This window comes from Chionomys nivalis, chromosome 9, assembly GCF_950005125.1.
Source record: "Chionomys nivalis chromosome 9, mChiNiv1.1, whole genome shotgun sequence".
Lineage (NCBI taxonomy): Eukaryota > Metazoa > Chordata > Mammalia > Rodentia > Cricetidae > Chionomys > Chionomys nivalis.
This window is the reverse complement of record NC_080094.1, coordinates 35,635,810-35,658,659: the sequence shown is the minus strand read 5'-3', so window position 1 is coordinate 35,658,659 and position 22,850 is coordinate 35,635,810. Positions and strand designations below refer to the sequence as shown.

At 42.4% G+C, this 22,850-nt stretch overlaps 1 protein-coding gene and 1 pseudogene across 1 annotated transcript in view; both read right to left on the bottom strand.

Annotated features, from left to right (window-relative positions):
* Positions 1-2,620: 2,620 nt before the first annotated feature.
* Sel1l2 (SEL1L2 adaptor subunit of ERAD E3 ubiquitin ligase) overlaps positions 2,621-22,850 on the bottom strand; it is a 61,306-nt gene continuing 41,076 nt past the window's right edge. Inside the window, exons 11-18 of the mRNA XM_057781703.1 lie at positions 18,924-18,986; positions 18,311-18,398; positions 15,153-15,301; positions 13,926-14,091; positions 13,725-13,799; positions 10,908-11,080; positions 3,482-3,610; positions 2,621-2,740 (exon numbers count right to left, since the gene is read on the bottom strand). Of these exons, the coding sequence (XP_057637686.1) occupies positions 2,621-2,740; positions 3,482-3,610; positions 10,908-11,080; positions 13,725-13,799; positions 13,926-14,091; positions 15,153-15,301; positions 18,311-18,398; positions 18,924-18,986 (963 nt within the window). The remainder of the gene's footprint in view (positions 2,741-3,481; positions 3,611-10,907; positions 11,081-13,724; positions 13,800-13,925; positions 14,092-15,152; positions 15,302-18,310; positions 18,399-18,923; positions 18,987-22,850) is intronic.
* LOC130882133 (small nucleolar RNA U13) lies at positions 21,359-21,447 on the bottom strand (annotated as a pseudogene).

The following is a 22,850-nucleotide window of genomic DNA, read 5'->3' as shown; positions in this document are numbered from 1 at the left end:
TACTTTTATGGTTGGGGGTCACCACAACATGAGGAGCTGTGGTAAAGAGTGGCAGCAATGGGAAGAGAGAACCCACTGGCCCAAGAGCTTTGTCTAGGGCACTACCGTCCATGTGGGAGTTCAGGCAATTACTGTCCTCCAAAAGACCCATCAATAATGACATCTTGTCTGTAAAAACTTACCTTCCTTGCGCCTTCGGCAGAATAGCTAGAAAGTACATTCTCTACCTAACCTATGAGAAATCTGCCCTGAACTCCAGTGGCCAGATGTGGTCCCCTTGATACCCACTCTGGTGTTTCCTTCTTGCCTGTTTCTCTTGAGATCTCCTCCAGATAAACTACTTACACAGAAATCCCTGGTCGACTCGTTGGGGAAGCTAAATGATGGGAGACTAATTAAATTTGAAATGTTTGTGCCGCATGAGGCTCTCAGGAGTGAGGCCATTCCCCTCTCACCACAACCATCCCTCCTCTCACCTGGTTTGAGATCTTTGTATAAGCTGATTGTCCTTACTCTCGTTCACCCTAGGCCAGCACATCTGCCAAGTCTCAGCTGCCTTCGTGCTGACTGTGGTGGCTCTATTTTAGCTGTGACTGATGTGGCTGAGCAAATCGTGGCTTTTCTTGGCTCTAAGATGACCTCGGCTTGCTCAGGGCTTATAATCCTGATCCGATTTGTCTGCTGTCAAGAAGACAGTGACTGAACATTGTTACATTTCTCGTGGATTCTATTAAGAGTCTCTGTATACTTGCTTGTGGGTCTGTATGCTCTCTGCTAAGTAATGTACTGAAGAGTACAAAATGCTACTTTGCCATGGTGGGGAAATGTCAGTGGCTTTCCAGAGGGAGGCTCTTTCTCCTTTGGTTGGTCATTTTGAAGCTGCCCTCTCTCCAGTGGTAGAACCAGAGAAGAGGCCCAAAAATGGACATTTTGATGACTTGTAAACTACTAGTTTTTAAGCCTGCTTTTCATGTTTTTCTAGGTTCTCTTATCTGTGTTTTTCTTTTCTTTTTATTTATTTATCTTTATTTTATGTGCATTGGTGTGAAGGTGTCAGATCCCCTGGAACTGGATTTTTCAGACAGTTGTGAGCGGCCATGTGGGTGCTGGGAATTGAACCCGGGTCCTCTGGAAGAGCAGTCCGTGCTCTTAACCGCTGAGCCATTTCTCCAGCCCTTATCTGTGTTTTTCTCCACATCATTTACAACAACAAACTCTTGTGACTGTGTTGAATTATAAAGGACCAAAACGGATCTTTTCTTACTGGTTCTCAGCACTTTGGTTGGACAGTCATAGGGCACAGAGGCCATGGTGATTACCAACTCAGCTTCTCTCACCCCTTTCCAAGTCATCTGAGGTTTTGTTTGTGTTTGTTTTTGTGCTTTAAATAGGCTCTCTTTATGTTGTCTGTGATGACCTTGCTCTCACTATTCATACCAGATTGGCCGCAACTTCAATGCCTTGGCTTCCCAAGTGCTGTGACCATAAAAGCATACACTGTACCTTGCTTCTTCACTTTGAGTTTCAAAAGGATATCCAAAGCTACCACTTACTTGTTTGTTTTTTAAAATTACCTTTATTTTTAAATATGTGGGTGTTTTGCCTGCATGTATGTCGGTGCATTGTGTTCAAGCAGTGCCCATGGAGGTCAAAAGAGGGTGTCACAACCCCTGGGACTACAGTTACAGATAATTGTGAGCTGCCATGTAGGTGCTGGAAATTAAACCAGGGTCCTCCAGAAGAGCATGTGAGTGCTCTTAATTGCTGAACCAGCGCCCCTATCATTTGTGATATACCTCCTAGGTGCAAGACTTTTGCTACTTTGTTTGCATTCTTTATTTCATTTAAGTCTCATGCCAACTGTCTAAGATAGGTATTTTTCCCTCTTGTCTTGCACATCAGGAAACAGAAGCTAAAAGATTTCAAAAACAGCTAGAAAGGTATAAAGCTAGGATTCAAGCCTAGCCTTCAACAGAGATCATGGGCCTATTGGCTTCTCCTCATCTACCAATCCCCCTGCATAGTCTTAGGTTCCCGACTTGCTTGTTGGGATCCAGAAAAGCTAGACTTTTTCATTTATGCCATGAAGCTAATACCAGCTTCCACTTTTGCCACCCCCCCTTTTCCAGGCATGACCTACTGTGAAGAAGCACTGTTGTTCATCAGGACTTCAGTTTGCCCCCGAGATCATCCCTATGGAATCTATGTGTTTAGTCTATTTGTCATCTTCTCAGGCATCTGCATTCCTACCTCCCCTGAAACTACCATACACTCCAGTATGTGTCTAGAGCCAACACACCCAGTTTGTTCTCTCAAGAGGGAAGGACACCTTTGCTATAACACAAAGATGGTGACTTTTATCGAGGCCAGGACTAGATCACCAAGATGATAAATTTGTGGCGTAGTCTTAGATGACCTGTCCTCAGCATCCCCCTGCAGTACCCTTGACTAAGCAGAAAGTCTGGAGTTGTTTCTCTAGATCAGTTCTTAAGCTTTGTCCTCTCTCTATCACAGCCGTGTGGAAAATCTGCATTAGCTCTTGATTTGGATGAGGAAACTCTTTATTTGGTGAGGATAGCTTGGCTTGAACCTGTGGGTAGGTTTCCTGATGGTCCAGAGCCTACCTATGGCGATTTGTAAGCAAGAAGATCAGCATGGCAACAATTAGGCCAATCACAAATAAATCCCAGTATGGTCCAACGGTGCTGTCTATTTTCAGCCACTTCCATCTCATGGTAAACTGCTGGCAAGAGGCATTCAGTCAAAAACAAAACCAAAACCAACAAGCAAATAAACAGTCCCAGCGCCTGACTGTAGTCAGAACCAGCTCTTCTCACAAGCCTGGCACTGCCACCCTGCCCCCAGCCCGCCCCCTGCTCCCTTCCATCTTAGAAGATGGGATCTATTTCAGGGTAGAGCCCATACGTGGGCTTAATTACCACCACTAAAATAACCACAAAGTTGTATAAAATATAGCTGGACAAGGTGGTGCTTGCCTGTCATCCCTGTGCTGGGAAGTCTGAAGCAGAAGGGTCTCAGATTTGAGGTCAGCCTGGGTTACACAGTGACTTTCAGGTCAGCCTTGATTATATCATAAGGCCCTTTCTCAAAAAAAAAAAAATGTCTACGTTTAAGAAATACAGCTCTTTGTGGTATCACTTGCCACCTGCCATCTGCTCACCCGTCTCAGATTCTGATGGCAGGAGCTGTGTTTTGAACAAGTATATATAGCACATCTCTGCTTAAGGCTTTGAACACAGCGTGTGCGGAAAGAGTATCTGCTGAATTAATTCACTGGTTGTACTACACAGTGTCAACACATGCTCAACAAGCAGAGTTGCTGTGTGCTAAGTACAAGACTTTGCATTCTTCTTATCAAAGAAAAGTTAGCTAAATAAAAAAAAAAATTATTCCCTTCGTAAGCCTCATCACTTTGTCCCAGAGTTTCTTAGTTTCTAGAATCGATTTGAGACAAACTTACGTTAAAAAACAGAATATCTTGGAGCAAATGCACAGTTTCCAGCTTCATAAGGGCAAAGAACACAGGTATATGAGCATCCGGGCTTGTCTGAGCAGCCATGTCGTACAATCTTCTGGCCAGATGAAGGTCCTGGAAAGAAAGTATCCCATCTCTATCAGGCACAGATTCTTGAGAAACAGAAACCGTTGTTAGAAATATCACAGTTTCTATTTGGTAGGTAGAATGAGCCCACGAAATTGTCCATGCCCTCATCATGCCTGGGGCAGGAGAGGGAGATGGAAAGTATGAGAGGAACTCAACTTAGCTGGGTGCTGGGGTGCGGGGTGCAGGGATCACAGGGAAAGAATCATAAGCAACTCAAAGAGCCAGCCAGGAAACGGGGGCTTGGTCTTAACACTGACAAGGAACTTAGTTCACTAACAACCTTAATCAGATTGAAAACACATTCTTTCCCACTGCCTCCAGTACAGAATTAGCCTTGATTTTAGTCGTATGAGACCATAAGCAGAGTCAGGCCATTTAGACTCTTGACCTACAGACCATGAGAAAATCAGCATGCTGTGAATGGCATCTGTGATGGAAAATTAACACAGCCCTTGAAAGCCATTCTTATATCATCTGGGGTTAGCTCCTACTTGAGAACAAAGAACTTGAGGTACCACGAGTACAGATCCCTATGTGTAGATAGCTAATAATAATCATAATTGTATGATATGTATCATAGAATTTATTTATTTATTTATTTGTCTTTTTCCAGGTCCTTGACTGTCTTGGACTATCTGTTCAAAAATAAGTTTAATAAGGTGCCTACTACATAGTAAGGCTGTTTTTTTTCCCCTAAACTCTTTACTCTTTGGTCTTTTGAGGGGAGGCTGCCACCCAGCTCCCAAATAAATCACACACACGGAGGCTTATTATTACTTATAAATGTCCAGCCTTAGTTTGGCTTATTTCTAACCAGCTTTTCTTAAATTATGCCATCTTTCGCTTGCCTCTGGGCTTTTCTTTTTCTTCTGTATATCTTACTTCACTCTTACTCTGTCTGGTTGGCCCCTTCTTTTCTCACTCCTTGATCTCTCTTTCTTACTTTTTCTCCTTCTATTTATTCTCTCTGCCTGCCATAGTACATCTTAAAATAATATTCTACGACATAGGGCTTCAATAATTCTTACAAAATGAATGAGTGGGCTATTTTATCTTTCAGGTTGGAATTTGATTTTTGAAATGATGTGTTATCATATTTGGGGGCCTTTTCCTTATTGAATTGTTCCAAGGCAGATAGTTATTTTCCAACTACTTATGTTTCCATTTTTTTATTGTATATTTGTCTTGTTGTTTAACATTGATAAAAAGACTTCTAAGGAATATTCCTTTAAAACATTTTTACATTTAGTGTGTGTGTGTGTGTGTGTGTGTGTGTGTGTGTGTGTGTGTGCTATCGTTCTCAAGTGGAGTACAGAGGCTGACTTTCAGGACTCTCCTTCCACCATGTGTGTTTCATAGATTGAACTAGGTCATAGATCATCAGGCTTGGTGGCAAACTCCTTTACCCACCGAGTGTCCCTCTGGCACAGGAGTATTGTTTTCAAAGCATCTTTCCCAGAATAGTGTTTTTGTTGGGTACCTATGGACTAAGGAGAGTTTTTTCTTTTTTCCCCAGAAATTCATTTTGGTTTTGGTTTCTGGGATTGAATTCAACACTTCATACACGCTAGGCTACCACCAAGCTGCATCCTCAAACCTAGGTGTCTTTTTGGGCTTCAGTACGTGTGAGTTCTTAGGCCCTCTGCTAATCCTTGTCCTATGTAATGTCCCTCAGCTGTGTTCTGCTCTCTGCATTTGCTCCCTCCTTACCCCTCCCTCCTTCCCCACCCCCAAGAAAGCAGGGTCTCACTATGTGATCCATGCTTGACCTTGGACTTACAATCTTCCAGACAGCTACCTCCTGAGGACTGGGATCACAGGCTCATTTCTTCCTTTTAATATTTTGTTAGTTTTGTTTTTTAACTGTTTTTATTGAACCATATATTTTTCTTCGCTCCTCTCCCTTTCTCCCCTTTCCCCTTCTACCCTTTCCTGTGACCCCCATGCTCCCAATTTACTCAGGAGACCTTGTCTTTTCTCTTTCCTATTTAGATCCATGTATGTCTCTCTTTGAGTTCTTTTTGTTGTCTAGGTTCTCTGGGGTTGTGGATTGTAGGTTGGTTTTCTTTGCTTTATGTCTAAAAGCCATTTATGAGTGAATACATATTATATTTGTCTTTTTGGGTCTGGGTTACCTAATTCAATATGTTTTTTTCTAGACTCATCCATTTGCCTGAAAATTTCAAGATGTCATTATTATTATTGTTGTTATTATTTACTGCTGAGTAGTACTCCATGGTGTAAATGTACCACATTTTCTTTATCCATTCTTCTGTTGAGGGGCATCTAGGTTGTTTCCAGGTTCTGGCTATTACAAATAATGCTGCTATGAACATAGTTGAGCACATGTTGATCTCCAAAATATACAAAGAACTCAAGAAACTTGACATCAAAAGAACAAATAATCCAACAAAAATGTGGTACAGACCTAAACAGAGAACTCTCAACAAATGAATCTCAAATGGCTGAAAGACATCTAAGGAAATGTTCAACATCTTTAGCCATAAGAGAAATGCAAATCAAGATAACTCTGAGATTCCATTTTACGCTTGTCAGAATGGCCAAGATCAAAAACAATGATGACAGCTTATGCTGGAGAGGATGTGGGGTAAGGGGAGCATTCCTGCATTGCTGGTGGAAGTGCAAACTTGCATAGTCGCTTTGGAAATCAGTATGGTGACTTCTCAGAAAAGTAGGAAACAATCTACCTCAAGACCCAGCAATACCACTGTTGGGTATATACCCAAAGGATGTTCATTCATATCACAAGACATGTGCTGGCTCATTTCTTAAAGACTTCTAAAGCTTCAAAGTCTGCTAAATAAATTTGTTGGAAACAAAAAAAGAACATTCTCACCTGAAGTACTTAAAATTCAGAAAATTGGGACAAATCTTCCCAGCATGAAAGAAAGCAGATGCTGTAAGGCCTAGTCTGTGTCTTAGTTTCAGCTGAACATGGGTGAGCACATGTGATATGAATGAGCTTCATATGTGAGCAATTGCCTTACCAGGTGTATGTGATAAGCATACAAATGAGTGAAGGACAGTCAGACCGTAACCAAAGGGCATTCTAGAATTAGGTATCTTAAACCTGGGAATATACTGAAGAATTTGAGGGGAAGGAATACATAGCCTAGACTACATTTAGAAGAAAAGTGGTATATGAGGCTGTTGTTATCAAGAACAGTTAAGTCAAAGAAGGCACTGAATTTCAGGAAAGAAGTCAAGGAATTATTATGCCAGGAAGGTATTATCAGTTTGTGTGTTTGTCTGCATTGCCTTTGGGACAGTAAGGGAAGTAATGGTTTGAAGGACTTAAACTTTATCCACAATATCATAGTAGTGGTAGATGAATTGAGCTTTCCTTAAGGTAATGCTAACTCTCGTAACAAACTCCCCGAATTCAGGACACTCAACACTGAAAGGTTTGTTTTTATTTTTAATCAACATTTTAACATGGATGTTCCTGGGTGGTAGAGGATTTTTTTCAGAGGTAATTAAGGGACTCAGCTCTTTTCCGTTTAGTGGTTCTGCATTTCCCCAGAGCCTCTGCTTTTTCTGCTGTGATCCATCAACAAAGTGCAAAATGGCCAGGGAGAAACTGCTTTTATGTACTGGCTGCCTTAGAACAAATGGCACCTTTCTCTTAAGCAGTTGTGGGGTGGGGTGGGTGGGAAGGCACATGATGCAAAGGATGTTGGGAAATGTAGTCCAAGTAGGTAGGCATCCTTCCATAAATATTCTGAAGACTAACAATTATAAGTCTCTAGTGGGCAGAGGTATTTCTGGTATAAATGTAATGGAAGAATAGCAGAATTGAAGGCACCAAGTAGCCTTTGCAACAGACCAACGTGAAAAAAAAAATTAAGAACTGATCCAGAGTAGAGACAGTTGGAATAGCCAGGAGGAACGGATAGCAGGCTTTGTTCATAGCATAGCTTCTGAAGTAATTAAAAAATATAAACTGCAGAAGAGTTTCATAGTAATTTGTGAGCTGAATGCTTGCGTTTTCAAGTTCCTATCCTCAGTTAATTTTCCTTCAGGCGTGTGGGACAGCTCTATCCTTACAGCAAGACAACCACCATCTTCATCAGGTGAGCCTAGTCTGCTTGCAAAGGATCCTTACAGCTGGGCTGTCGAGTGTTGATACTCCCTGACAGCAGGGAGTTGGGGAAGGTCACTGGGTCCTCAGTTACTGTCTAGCTACTTCTTACAGCCCCGTTGGTAAGTCTGTCCTATTTGCACGTGGCCTCAGGGAGGCGCTAGAGTATATAGGCTTGGGCAGCTCAGGGGGAGGGGTCCATCGTTTTGGCTATGGAGAAGCCAACGTCCATGCTTGATGAAAACTTGCCCATGTGGTTGCTTTGGGGTCACCAACTGTCCTATCAGCGACTCCTGACTCGTGTTCTGTAAGTAAAGCACTACACCCCTCACCCCAACTCATTAGTTCCCCTGGGGTGAACTGTAGAGGAGCCATTCTTTTTTGTTTTGTCCTTGGGAGTTTAGAAGGTGTGTGTGGGGTGTGGCAGGGGTTCTGTTTACATCTCTGGCGGAAGAGGAGTCTGGGAAACAAGGCATTGTTTTATGTTCCTACAGTGCCGCAGTCTGCCTTAACCCTGTATTTCGATTGAGCTGCCCACTGAGCTGGCTGAGGTGCTTCTCAGTGAAGCTATTAGAATAAGGCATCTGTGTTACCTTAGGCCACCGTCTGTTCCCAAAGACAAAAGAGCACACCAGAGGCTCATATTTTTACACCAACTCCCCACTTTCCTCCTTAAATTCAAGGGTTTACCAATCATGTTTCCACCAAACTTCTTACATTCTCAGAGACTCTCTGGAAATGACATTACCCTCATTTTTGTCTCACTGGTTTGCACAAGGATTTACGGTAACAAGAACTGTGGTGTGCCACACTGATGAACTGCTATGGTGAGGACGAACGCTAGAAAGGCCATTCTCCTAATCGCTTTGGAATAAGTTTGGGGGTTGAACTCATCAGAAAGCTTGTTTTTGAAAATTAGAGTCACTTTATTAATTTGTCTGAGATGATGAAATTAATAAAGTTTGCCCTGAACACTTGGTAATTATTTTTCTAATTGCTAAACGAGGAGCTTAGTAAGGACAAAGCATAGTGATCTCTCACCAGCTGAATCCAAAGTCCTGATAGAGGTTGGAGAGCAGCCCCTGGATTCTAATCTTTTTGCTTGCTTTCTTTCTCTTCCTTCCTTCCTTCCTTCCTTCCTTCCTTCCTTCCTTCCTTCCTTCCTTCCTTCCTTCCTTCCTTCCTTTCTTTCTTTCTTTTTCTCTCTGGTTTTTATTTGTCTCCAACTGCACCCTGGTTTTTACTGTAGATACTTTCTGTCAAAACAACCAACCAACCAACCAACCAACCAACCAACCAACCAACCAACCAAAAACCCATGAGACCTCCAGTGAGGGAAACTGATCAGTTTGATCACAGTGAATGACCTGTGAGTTAAGAGGAAACCTGGCAGGAAAGAATAGAAAAGGAACAGAGAGAAGAACCTGTGGCTAGTTTTTCTGAGTGTGGAATGGATGTCCCAACAGCTGCTATCTGAATAGTGAAGGAAGTGCCCAGCAGAGAGGCTCACTGGTGGGTATGGAGGAAAGAAAACCAAAGCCACTGGTACAGTCCAATGCTGGGCCCTTGACAGTCCCCTCCTGCAGTCTTGGCCATGCATCATGAGAGGATGCACCATTGGATCTCTGGGGACACAGGAGAAAATGGTTTCACTGTGCTGAGGATGTGGCTGTTAAGAGTGAGCCCTGTTTTGAATCACCCTGGGCAGGAGAGCTAACTTAGTGAACACACTGAGTGGGGTATTTGTACATTTTCTGTAAACAACGCTTCTCTTGGGTTTTGGTGATTTATATGAGGACTTAATGATCTTATTGAAACCTTAGCATATGTTCAAATTCTCTTCTGATCCAAGTGACAGTCATTACACACAGTGTATAACAACAAAGCCTTTTCACACAGGCTTGTTCATTTAATCCTCTAAGTTGGAGGGTAGGCCAGGTATCATTAGCTCTGTTTCAGTGATGTGGCTGGCAGTGGGATGTGGAGAGTCAACAAATAACATTCAAAGAAATATCCAGTTTAGCATTCAGTCCTGTCCGTTTTACAATCAGAGGTAGCTCACCTCTGCTAGGAGTGGGAAAATGGGTTGGATTTGGAGTTGACAAGTTATTGCTCAGGGCTGACTGATGAAAAATGGTTGGGCAAAGGCAGGCTGCAGCGAGGACAAGACAGTGTTGTCTGCATGACCCAGCAGTCAGGGCCTGAATAGGAAGCCTTTGGCTGTAGAGAGCACTACCTCAGCGGTTCTCAGGAAACTCCCTACCAATAATCCTCAACCAGATGGAAGAAGAGAGCACAGAGAGCCAGGAGGCTCCACGGCACTTCACTCTAGAACTATTTAGGAACAGAAGCACCATGGAGAGAAACGTGCTTTGTTGTTAAGAATGACTCATTGTCGGTCCCATTTTTTTTTCCTGAAATTGTTTGGGATCAGATATGCCTTGCATAAAATTCTGGATCCACCACTAAGGAAACTCTGCAAAATTATTTTATATCTGCAGTGTGGATTTCACACAAGGACAGAGTGCTTACCTCAAGATAGATATGTATGTATATATGTACATGTATATCACACCTAACCAAAACTGGTTAATATTGGCATTTAACATACCTGCCTCCTCCTTTTGTACTCCTAATACGTCTCTGACTAACCACACCCGCTGCCTAAGGGATTTTTTTCCACTAGCTTGCACTGTTAGGGCGCTCTTTTATTAGTGAACATGCCTCAAGACAGATGTGGGCTCTATAACCTCTTAGGTGTCTTTAGAGTGCCCAGTTTGGTGTCATGGAGATGATGACTGCTTTGTAAGATGAATGCACGCCACCTTAATCTATAGCCTAGGCCTCGTTCCACCTTCCTGTTATAGCTGACCATTTAGGAGATGGTGGAGATGTTAATGCATGAGTCACATCAATGAAGAGGTGAAGACTGGGCTCACCACAAAAATATGTGTTGGGAAAAGGAGGGATTCATGAATCAGATTGGCCCAAATTAGATTTCTTCTACTCATTAATTGTGTGCTTGGAGGACATGAAGGCAATAGTGCCGTTATATGTGCTACCACAAGCGAGAGGGACTTTTCTGTCTTCTACATTAATGGCATCGATGAAATTCCAAACATTTGTAATTTTTTTCTTCTTACACAGCTGTCATTTCTAGCTTTAAAAATATGCAATTACCTTTGCGATACCCAAGCCGTGCTCATACATATAGGCCAGATTGAACATGGCTTGTGCACTGTGATGCTTGTCTGCTGCGATGCTGTAGTGTGTGGCTGCTGTTTCATAGTCTTTCTTAGTCCCATAACCGTAGTAATGGTAATCTCCAATTTTCACTCTAGCGAAAGCGTTCCCTGAGAGGAAGACCGGAAAGAGAGAATAATAACACAGAGATTCGTGTACAGTCCTCTGTAAGTCCACCTAGTAAGCTGCAAAAACACCAAATACATACACTTACATGCATATATACACATGAGATAGGCAAAATCTCACAGGTAAGATTACATATACTGTATGAAAGACAAGACACGAATATGATGCTAGTCATGTTCATTGCAGGGTAATATTTATGATTATAATGTTCTGAAAGAAATAATAAACTACACATAAATTCCTATTTGGAGATAGGACAGCAACTATTGGAGAACTGGATCCCATCTTTCCTGCCCCTAGAATTCCTCTCTAAAACTCTACTCTCATTTAGCCCCATAAGGGCAAAGCAAGACCTCTAAGCCTCTTAATTAACTAAATTGTTCTGGAGCCCAGTATGGTACTTGATAAATATTTATGGAATGATCGTGCTAGGATATTTTTAGAAAATGCCGTCCCCGGAGCTAATTTAGGATATTACTTTCCAATAAACATGGATATATCATGGACAGAGGAAATCACATTACTTTCAAAGATTTGTGGTCACTTAGAAATGGCTTTTGAGGGTATGTGTGTATCTCAGGATACGGCCATGCTTCTGTTTCCTAAAAGAATGTGGGTTGAGAGGATGAGGGAGAACTTATGATGGACATTTGTTTCAGCTGTGGCCAACCCTTCCCAAAATCCAGGCTTTCTTGGAAAATGGGAACCAGTGTATTAGGGTCTGAGATATGTCTTGACATATAGGACTCCCTTCCAAAATTCTTTCCCAATTTGGTCCAGTGCTGTGGATTTCTTTTAAAGTTCTACCTTTGGTTAACAAAATTCCTCTAAACTTCTAGTTCAAGCACAGATACTTGAAAGATATGTGACACCATGAGCCAGCCATCTTTGTTTCCCTCTGAGAAGAGCCAACATTTTAATACTCATAAGCTGATGAAGACATTAGGTTTCAGATTTTGCTTCCTACATGATTCACACAAAATGTACAGACAAGTGGGAGCGAGGGCCAATAGGGATGTCACTGAAGCAAGGTTAACTACAGAGACCAGGAGAGACATGAGGCCCCAAAGAGAAACCTACTCCATCTCTAGTTTTGTTCCAATCTGTCGTGCTAACCCCCAAGGTTACTGCTTGGCCATAGTCATAAAGGGATTGGATATTTGTGTAATCCTAAGCTTTGCAGTTAAGAACAGGATCTCCCAAGTCTCTGAGAATGGAGGACAGTGACCAAGCTTGTGCTCAGAGCCACAGTACCCGAATGAGTGTATGTGGCAATTCTGACAGGCTCCTGAGTAGATCTGTTGACTAGAGATGTCTACTTCAATCCCACAGCAGCAAGGTGGTTCTGGGCCCTGATGTTTCAGTAGCTCTTCATATGAAGCAGCTGCTAAAAGAAGCATTAGTGACTAATTGGAATTCCATTATTTGAATTCCTACCTTTTGTGAGCCACTCAGCAGCCATAACTTTGAGATGGGTATGTCTGACCTTTTGACACAGGGTTATTTTGAGCAATCTAGCAAGTGTGTGTGTGTGTTCTATTTAATATTAATGTCTCCATTTTCTGCTTCTTTTTTCTTTGGTCCAATTTCTACACCATTTCCTGGCTCGAAATAAACATGTATCTGTTGCAACCGAGCTGATTTGCTATGGCTGAGAGATTGCTGGCGTTGTTTTCTCGCTCCAAATAAGGTCTTTATTGCATTTTACAAAACAGAATTTCTCACTAAAATTGCATTGATGGCTCGCTGCTGCGTTACCAGCTCAGCTGGGTCTGCGAAGGCACCACTGTGGTTTTTTTTCCCTCTGCTTCATATTAGCATCAGCTGAGAATAATTTTTTTATCCTATTACTTCCTGTTAAAAGGAATGATTCAGCCTTAACAGGAGATGATTTTCAAGAAACCTAATTGGAAATAAAATTGCTCTCTTATTGCAAGAGTTCCTCACACATCCAAATGCCAACCGTGACAGCTGTGCCACATTGCTCTGGTTTTAATACTATAATTCTAGGGGGGAAGATTGGAAGGGACATGGTGATGCAAATGCCACCTGCCAATGCTGTTCTGAGCAATGATAGTTTACATTCCTTACCACGTGTGAAACCAGCAAGTAGGAAGGCCTGGAGGGTGCCAAGAAAGGATCTTCCCACTTTTTTTTTTTAAATTCTAACATATTGATAGTTAAATATCTGAAGTGTGTTGTCATCATCAATGTCTCATTTTAGAAGAGAAGTCAGATGCAGTCAGCACATAAAATTACTTTTGCCTACAGACTCGGAGACACAGGTCACATCTCGGATCGGCTCAGCAAACAACTCAGCAAATGAATGGCTAAAGCCAGCCCCAGATAATTGTTTTCTTGAGTAAAATTATCCTGTTTCGAACAACAGTTCTGGTACCATGGAGACAGAGACAAATTCTGAGGGCTTGCTAAACTGAGAGACTTTGAGAATAATGAAGAAAATGAATGCTCAGAAATGACCTCTCACAGCAGACCAATTTGAAGTGCCCCCTGCTTGACACCCTGTGCCTCTGTGCCTCTGTTCCCAACCACACAACTGAAGCAAATCAGAGGACTAGCCATTGATGTGGTCCAGCTATGTGCCTATTTTGATCTGTTTTATACCTTGGATGGCGGCTCGGTTCCATAGCAGAAGTGCCATTGGATACATCTTCTCTTTCCCCAGAATTTTAGCCTTTTCTAAAAAAAGAAAAAGGAAAGAAAAAAAAAAAAGAAGGAACTATTCCATTAAAAAGGCTTAAATGAGGACATAGTAAGCCATTTTTGCATATGCATGGTTGGGGAATTGCAAAGATCTTATCTTACTAGATTCCAATATGAATGCTGAATTGCTTTGAGCGACTTCGTATCCCATTTCTGCGAGCAGTGCGTACTGAACGAGAGAAGAGTCTACATCGCCATCCTTATAGGCAAAGTAGGCTGTCAGGAATTTCTCAGCCCAGTGGCCGAGTTCGCAGACACCTTTGTAAAGCTGAAGATGGAAAAAGGAGTCAAATGGGCTGGTTAGCTTCAGCCCACACAGTGATCTGTGGTCCTCGTCTTCAGCTGATGATGGCTGAGCAGACAAGAACTTTTTTCTAAAATTGCCTGGCTTTTGAAAATCATTGAGGGTGAAGAACTAATACGTGTATATGCACACAGGTTCTCAGGGTAGCTTTGTCTCTAGCAAATTGTTTTCCGGCTCCTTTTAATTTGTGTAATAAACTTTCCTGGCTTGGAGGCTATTCGAGAGGACAAGAATATCAATTTGGAGGGTTTTGTTGTTGATAGTGTCATTTTCCAGGCACCAGTGCTCAGCGCGGATGAGGCTACAGCTGATGTGGGAATGAGGAGGAAGGGAAGGCAGCGCCTGAGGGTATAGGTGACATAACGGGGAGGGAGGTGTGCGGAGCTCCATGGGGACAAATGTCAACTTAGCTGAATAGCCCTTATGTAACCAAAAGAGGTTAGCCATACATAATTCATTAGGAAGTTGGCAAAGGAACAAATCTAAAGATAGATTATTAGCTGGGAGCTTTTGAAATGAGTTTCAGAGGGACCAGATTGCAATGTGGAGGTGTTTGTACTGATGCAGTGGACGTATTTAATAAATCAATGAAGGGCATTAAGGTCCGGAAAGCATTCTTTTGAAAAGTACATTACTGGCTCAGGCTGAAAGAACCCACTTTCTCAATTGTCATCCGAGTCATCTAAAATCCAAGGACCCTGTTTTCTGGGAAGGAATGGGCTACATTTCCTAGACTAAATCAAGCCTGCCTTTCCTGAGGAGTGACTCCCATCTCGCTGGGAGTGCCAGGTTGCTCTGGTGGTTTGACTCCGAAAGCTGAAGTCCTTCTAAATTCCAGAGGCAGATTGTGACTGCAAGGAGGAGCCAGACTCCAGAGAGGAGGGGCTCATTGTTCACCTTCTCTCCCCCAATTTAAGTTACACTATCATTTCTCCTCCTGTCAAATGGTGGTGTTCGTTGCCAACAGCAAGAAATGATCTATGTAACAAAAGCAGCCTCCCCACTCCGTGTGACCCTAAGTTTACCTCCACGGCTGTTCTGCATGATCTTAGTACCCCAGTTCCAGTTGCATACATCTCGGCTAGGTAGTAAATGGCTAGAGGCTGCCCGCTCTGAGATGCCAAGTAGAAATATTTGAAGGCAAGTTTATAATCCTTCCACACTCCAGAGCCGGCTGAAAATGAAAACTCTTTTAAGCCACTTTTTTTTTTTTTGGAAAAGCATTTTATGGATATGATAGTCATAGTGATACCCAACAAGTCTAAAAACCCTAAAATTGTAAGTAAAACTACTTGAGAGTCACTATTTTGAGGGGCAAGTGGCTAAGTTAGTCTATGATCTTTACACATTCAGAAAAATTAAGAAACAAGTGCTATTTAGTTTCATGTACATAGGAAGACAAAGAAATGTGTGATCACAGTTCTTTTGTGATCTTACTGTCATGTTCTCTCTCTCTGTGTCCCTCTCTCCTCTCTCTCTCTCTCTCTCTCTCTCTCTCTCTCTCTCTCTCTCTCTCTCTCTCTCTCTCTCTCTCTACCAGCTACAAACACAGAGCAGGCAAATCCCAGGTCTAGGAAGGGCAACTCTGTCTGAGCTCATGATGGGAGGAGAGGCAGAGGCATTTGGTGCTAGGCAGAGTTGGTACATCTCTAGCAGGTGAGATTCTTGGCTCAGCTCTCTTGTTAACTGTTATTCCTCTTTCTGAGTCATTCCCATCTAAGAATTTTACTTGCAAAAAACAAAGGGGCTTTCCCTGGATTGGCTTCACATTCCCTTCCAGCTCAAAAGTTTCATGGTTTTTAAAAGTGATGCCACACAGGAATTAAGCTAGAGCCAACCTGGCATGGTGGCACACCCCTGCAATCCTAACACTCCAGAGACCACGGCAAGAGGGTGGCGAGTCTAAAGCCAGCTCAGGCTACATAGTGAGACTCTATGTCTAAACAGATGAGTAAATAAGTAAAATTTGAAAAAATTAAAAGGAGCTAGAAGTCTGGTGACAGATTGCTTGGAATTGAATCCCAGACTGACTGTGTCATCTTGGGTAGGATATGTGGCCTTGATATCACCCAGTCAGCTCAGCTGTAAGCTGTGGGCTGTCTATATGTTGAGAGAGTAAAATGAACCGGAACATGCAAAGCCATTGCTATTATTCTCTCCTAGAAGCTCGAGGAATTGGACAGATTGTAAGCTAAGGACTTGGAGCAAATTAGGAGAATATGATGTCAAACACGATAAAAAAAAATAGGCTGTCTAGCTGGACCACAGTGGCAAACATCAGTCTAGCTGTACCACAACCACAGTGGAAAAATCATCTTAGCTGGACCATAGTGGAAACATCAGTCTAGCTGGACCACAGTGGCAAACATTAGCCTAGCTGGACCACAGTGGAAACATCAGCCTAGCTGGACCACAGTGGAAACATCAGCCTAGCTGGACCACAGTGGCAAACATCATCTTAGTTGGACCACAGTGGCAAACATCATCTTAGCTGGACCACAGTGGCAAACATCAGCCTAGCTGGGCCACAATGGCAAACATCAGCCTAGCTGGGCCACAATGGCAAACATCGTCTTAGTTGGACCACAGTGGCAAGCTTCAGCATAGCTGGACCACAGTGGCAAACATCACCTTAACTGGACCAGAGTGGCAGACATCAGTAGACTTCTTGACTAGATGTGACCTACTAGAGAGAGTTGGCTGTTGCCTTGGTTCCTTCTCTGGCATGAAGAACTTGGTGAGGGCATGTTCAGATATCTGGGGTTTGTCCTGACTTCTCATTCTTTTAACTCCCACAGGAATTATTACAAATCTCCTCTCCGTCTGAGCTCCTTACTGTAACTACCTTGCTGTTGCTCTAAGAATGCAGTATTTTTGCCTGTGAAGGACAACTTCATCTTGTCTTTCCTCACTGACCTCTACCTCACCATCTTACCCCAGTTTTTGGATCTGTGCTTCCATTCTCCCTTCAGTGCTGCAGGCTGAGTAACACCACTTCTCTATCAAGACCACAAGTCTCCGCCTACCTGGGACCAATCAGATCTTAATGCCGCCAACTTTTCCCAGAACCTCTTTCTATCAGTTATGTTCATGTCTCATCATTTAATAACAATTCCTTCTTGGATGTTGTTCCCTTCAGTTCCTTTTTTTCTCTTAAAGATACATTTTGAAATATTATTTTTCTTTTTTCTCCTTTTGTATTCACATCCTGACCCACTGTCAACTGTGCTCATTCAAATCAATACAATAATCTCACCAATCAACACAGCAATTCTCCATATTGACTAAGTGATAAGGATACCAATTCATTTTTCTTCCCTCTTCATTCCTCTCTCTTCCTTCTCTTTTCTCCCTCCTGCCTTTTCACTTCCTCCTCCCCTTTGCTCTGTCCTCCCCACAGTCTTCCTCCTCCCCTTTGCTCTGTCCTCCCACAGTCTTCCTCCTCCCCTTTGCTCTGTCCTCCCACAGTCTTCCTCCTCCCCTTTGCTCTGTCCTCCCCACAGTCTTCCTCCTCCCCTTTGCTCTGTCCTCCCCACAGTCTTCCCCCTCCCCTTTGCTCTGTCCTCCCCACAGTCTTCCCCCTCCAGGACTCTGTTGCCAGACCTTGTGATACGTTATCCTTGCACACTATCAGTGACATGTATACGGCATCTAGAAAGTTCCACCATTTTGCCCTTTTGGATTCTTTTCAACCTCTCCTCCCCTTCCAGGCTTTTGTTCTTTTCTTGATAGCCACTCTTATTTGGCTTAACATTTCAAGATGCCAGAAAGAATCACCAGATTTATAAGCATAGCCACATCTCCTCTTTCTCACATTTTTTTCTTTTTCCTTTGGAAGCTCAACCACTCTTGGCTTACACCAATACGTTCATGTCTCGGATCTTTCTCCTCAGCCTTGTCCTCTCTCATGAGTGCCATTGTTATTTCTGGACATGTGTGCTGGATCTTACAGGAACCTCAACGTTAGCCTAGTCAAAGGTGGGCATCCTGCCTCTGTATCTCCTTACCCTTTCTTTCAACTAATGTCCAAGTCTTTACATTTTTTTTTAAAGCTCTCTTAAACCAATGTCTTAATGTTCTTTGCAAGTCACTCACAGCAACCCTTTGATGCTTGCTACATGAGGAGGAGGTTTACTAATGCCTACGTCATTCTAAATAAGGTAGCCATATTTGCGGTACCTACAGTAGTACATGAAGCCTAGCTGGAACTGTGCGTTAGGCCATCCCTTCTCTGCAGCTTTCTGGAAGTATTTAAGTGCTTCACCATAATTCTGCAAGATAATCACACTGTATTACTCAATGCTGTCTGCATAACTCCATGGTAACAACCACTTTCCAGCTTAAGTGTACTGTCAGCATCCTATAGGCTAGTTAACATAGCACCAGAAATAGAATTCATTTTTATTATTATTTTAGATTCTATATAGAAATAATTATATTATTTTATTATAAACTGTAGTTTTCTGTATTAGTAGTTGTTTTTTTTTTAGACGAGGGAAGGTCACTCAAAAGACATATTAAGCTAAGAAGATAAATTTCTCTATCAATAAAATCCTCAGGAGGCAGCTGTTTCAAAAGCTGGTTTGACCCCGTGAGTCTCAGACACAACCCTGGATGCTATTCTTGTCGCAGGTTTGTGCCTCTGTCTCTTTGGAAAGATTTCACTGAATCATTTCATCCTCTGTCAGATATACTAGTTTGGCTAACCAAGCAATAAAAACTAATTCTTATATATTAATGCTAAATGCAAAAATACTAGAAATATGTTGAAAGGATGGCAAGTTTATTGAACTTACCACAGGAACACCTTTTCCATGAAAGTAAAGGAGACCAAGTCCATGAAGACCAATTGCATTGCCCTAGAATAATTTTAAAAAAACTATGTAAAGGAAAATTACTGCAAATCAATTATTTCAAAAGCATTTCAAATGCACCCAGTAAGAAATGGCCAAGGCCACCAATTAGGAGGTTGGTGAGTCATTTGGTCTTATCTAGTACCTTTCATACCTTTATTCTAGTCACCCCTCTGAATAAATGTTGTAAGTGTTCAAGTTAAACAAGGTGAGAACATTGTGGGCAGATAAAAGGGGGTACTTGACTGTTTGGTTAAGGCTAGGAATTTGGGAGAATTGAGTTTTATTATGGTTATCATTTGAGCCGTGACTTGAAGGATGGATTTTTTTTTTCTAAAACAGGAAGGTCTGTTCAAACAATTGTTAACTAATTTGGCCAAAGAGAGTTGACATCAATAGCCAAATAACATTTCGGGACATTGGATTTTAGTGCAACCATTGCTCACAGTTAATAATTATTATTTGTATATACTATATATCATATCATGTGGTATATGCTTATTCAAATTTAACTGTTCATAACATCACCAATGCCTACCTGATGTTTAAATTACCATTTCTTTTTCTCATCTATACTTAGTGCTCTAAAAATGAAGTGCTTTCAAAACGGGAGGGCTGGGCCTCCACTAGCACATGTTCTGGCATATTTGTATTTGGTGTGTCAGCACCTGGTGAAGAGTGAGCCTTAAGATGACAGGCCATATGGCTCATGGTAAAATTCTTTGGTGTGCTGCAAGTGTAACAACCTGAGGTGCAGCCCTGCAACCTATGGAAGCCATGGTTTCCTGAAAGTTGTTCTCTGATTTCCATATATTGTGGCATGTACACACACACACACACACACACACACAGTAATTTTCCAATGGAGAGCTTCTTTTTTCTTTTCTCCCATCATGTCTTTTGCCCTCTGGTGACTGTGTAAGAAGCCAGGGCTTGGCCACTTGGCTTTTGTTCAGCAGATCTTCCCATCGATCTGTTTTATAGGCTTACAGAGTTTCCTCAGGAAGTTAAATTCTGATAGAAAGCTCTCTAGTGTCTCCTAACAACCTAAATTTAGTTCTTTGGATGCAGCCAGAGCCTGCCCCCATGACCCGGGAATAGCACAGAAGCAGAGAAGGCATATTTTAAACACTTTCTCAAGAATCCCAGCTGTGAGCCTGTGCATTTCAAAGGATAAATCCTTAGGATATCCCATCGATATTAACTAAGTGGCATAAAGGCCCTCCCTGTTTGTTTTGTGCTGGGTATTAATCCTGAGGCCATGAACTACATAAGCATTCAATAGCTAAGCCACACCCCAGCCCTTTCTTCTCTTTTCCATCCACCTGCAATTTCTAGCCATCACCGTTCTGCACTCTGGGAACAATAAGACCTATTGCGAAGGATGTGACAAAGTCTAGTGAGTTGATAATCTAAGAAGCATCATTTTAATGTTGAAAAACTGAAAGGGAGAGGAGTCTAACAACCCAAACAAACTGTTTCCCTTCTTTTACTGGTAACTCAGTGGTGGTAAGCTCCGAGAACCTATTTAGAATCTTGGGACCAAAGTGGCCTTCTCTGTCATCTCCATGCTCTGTGCTGGTGATGTAAGGGGTCGTTGTAGGATGCTGTCCTCTGAGTGTGACAGCCATTACTATCATCATTAGAATGACTGGCTGTTTCTTCATAGAAGAGGAGGGAGATGTCAGCTGCTCCCCTTTCCACCCTTCTCCCCGATGTGTGGAATTCAGCTTTATTTGCACATGATTTTGTGGTTTGGGGACTCACTGGAGTGTATAGAGTATATCTATGACGGAGCCATCGTCTGTACTGTCCTTAGGCCTTCCAGTGGGGTGGCTTTTCTGTGCTCACCCATGGTCCTCTAAGTGCGTGGTTCTCAACCTGTGGGTCATGATCCCATTGGGGGTTGAGCAACCCTTACACAGGGGTCACCTCAAGCCAACCTGTATATCAGATATTTACATTATGATTCATAACAGTAGGAAAGTTACAGTTATGAAGTAGCAATGAAATAATTTTATGGTTGGGGTTCACCACAGCATGAGGAGCTGTATTAAATAGTCACACATTAGGAAGGTTGAGAACCACTGCCTTAAATCACCCTGGCCCACACTCTGTAAGGAAGCCAATAAACTCACTGGTTTGCCCAGTTGGATTTGGGTGGAATCAAACTTTGATCTGTCCTTGAGTCCTCTCTGAGGTAACTTGATTGGACAAGTGGTAGACTAGAGGAGAGTGAGGAAAACCAGAGGGTGTCTGCCTTGTCTGGGGGGGCAGCAGCAGCTGATTAGCGTCTCTGCTCCAGCTGCTGCCACATAGAACAGTAATCCTGCACAGCTCTCGCCATTTTTAAAGAAAATTCAAGTTATATTTTCCTACTTCAGATGGGTCATTTGCCAGCATGGTACCAAGGTTTAAGGGAGGTACATTTCACATGTATTATCACAATCATGAACCACAGAAGGATATGATTGTCCATGGTTTGATGTAACAGTGATTTTAAAAGCACTTGTTATGGGCTGAACATGACATATGTGTAGCCAACTTCCCAACAACTTCCATGTTAGGGCTTAATGTTCTTGATTAATTAAGGGTCATGAACATATAGAGCAGATAGTCATTTATTTGACATTTAATAAAGCTTAGCAAGAGGCTAGGACCTTGTCCTCCTCAAGTTGAGGGGACATTGATTCCAGACAGTAGAAAAGGGGTCAGAGGGCAGAAAGCTCTGATGTGGGATTCCCCTCTGTATGTTGTGAATACCAATGATGAATAAAGAAACTGCTTTGAACCTATAGCAGGCCAGAAGTTAGGTAGGCAGGGAAAACTAAACTGAGTACTGCGAGAAAGAAGGTGGAGTTAAGAGAGAAGCCATGTAGCCCTGCCGGAGATAGACATGAGAACTTTAGCTGGTAAGCCACAGTCACATGGCCATACACAGATTACTGGAGATGGGTTAAATTAAGATGTAAGAGTTAGCTAATAAGAAGCTAGAGCTAATGGGCCAAGCAGTGATTTAATTAGTAGAGTTTCTGTGTGATTATTTCAGGGCTGAGCTGCTGGGAACCAACAAGCAGCCTCCTTCCAACAAAGCTCTACAGTCCCCTCTCTCTCTCCCTCTCTCATTATTTTGCAGACATGTTGCTCAGGTTAGCTTTGAACTTGGTACATAACTCCTGATCCTCCTGCCTCCATCTCTGGAGTGCTAGGATTATAGGCATCACCACATTGGCTTTATTTGACGGAAAGATTAAACCCAGGATTTTGTACATACCGGACAAGCAGTCTACTGACTGAGCTGTAGTGAAATCCCAAGAGCAGCATTTTATTTTTTTAGTTACAAAACAAAAATATATATGAAAGCTCTACCACGTTGTTCAGGCAATGACTGTGGAGTGTGTGGCTGTGCCCACCTAATGCCATTGAGGAGAATTACTTTAAATACAGTTCTAGGCTTCCGTCATAAAGAAGAAAAGCTAAGGTTAAAATATAACTAGGCTGGGTCACCGGGTCACTGCTAGTTACCAGTCCTCTATGTAGAGAGCAGAGTTACTTTATACACCCGGCTTCCTGGCATTATCCCTTTGGGGTGACAAATCAGTGTTATTTGCCAGGTCACAAAAGATTGTCCTCGGTTACCTCCTTTAAGTCTGCTCTCCTTTGGGTGTCTAATCTAATGGTATTCCAGATAGCTGCCATGCTGAGTGACAATTTCACATGAATTACAAAGGAGGGGGACCAAGGACCAGCCTCTCAGGAATTTTACCACAATAGCAACAGCCACAGGCTGCTTGTCATTTCTAAACAGGCTCCCAAGACAGTGTACAGCTTGTAGAAACAGAACAGCTGAAAATATTCTTGATCCAAATG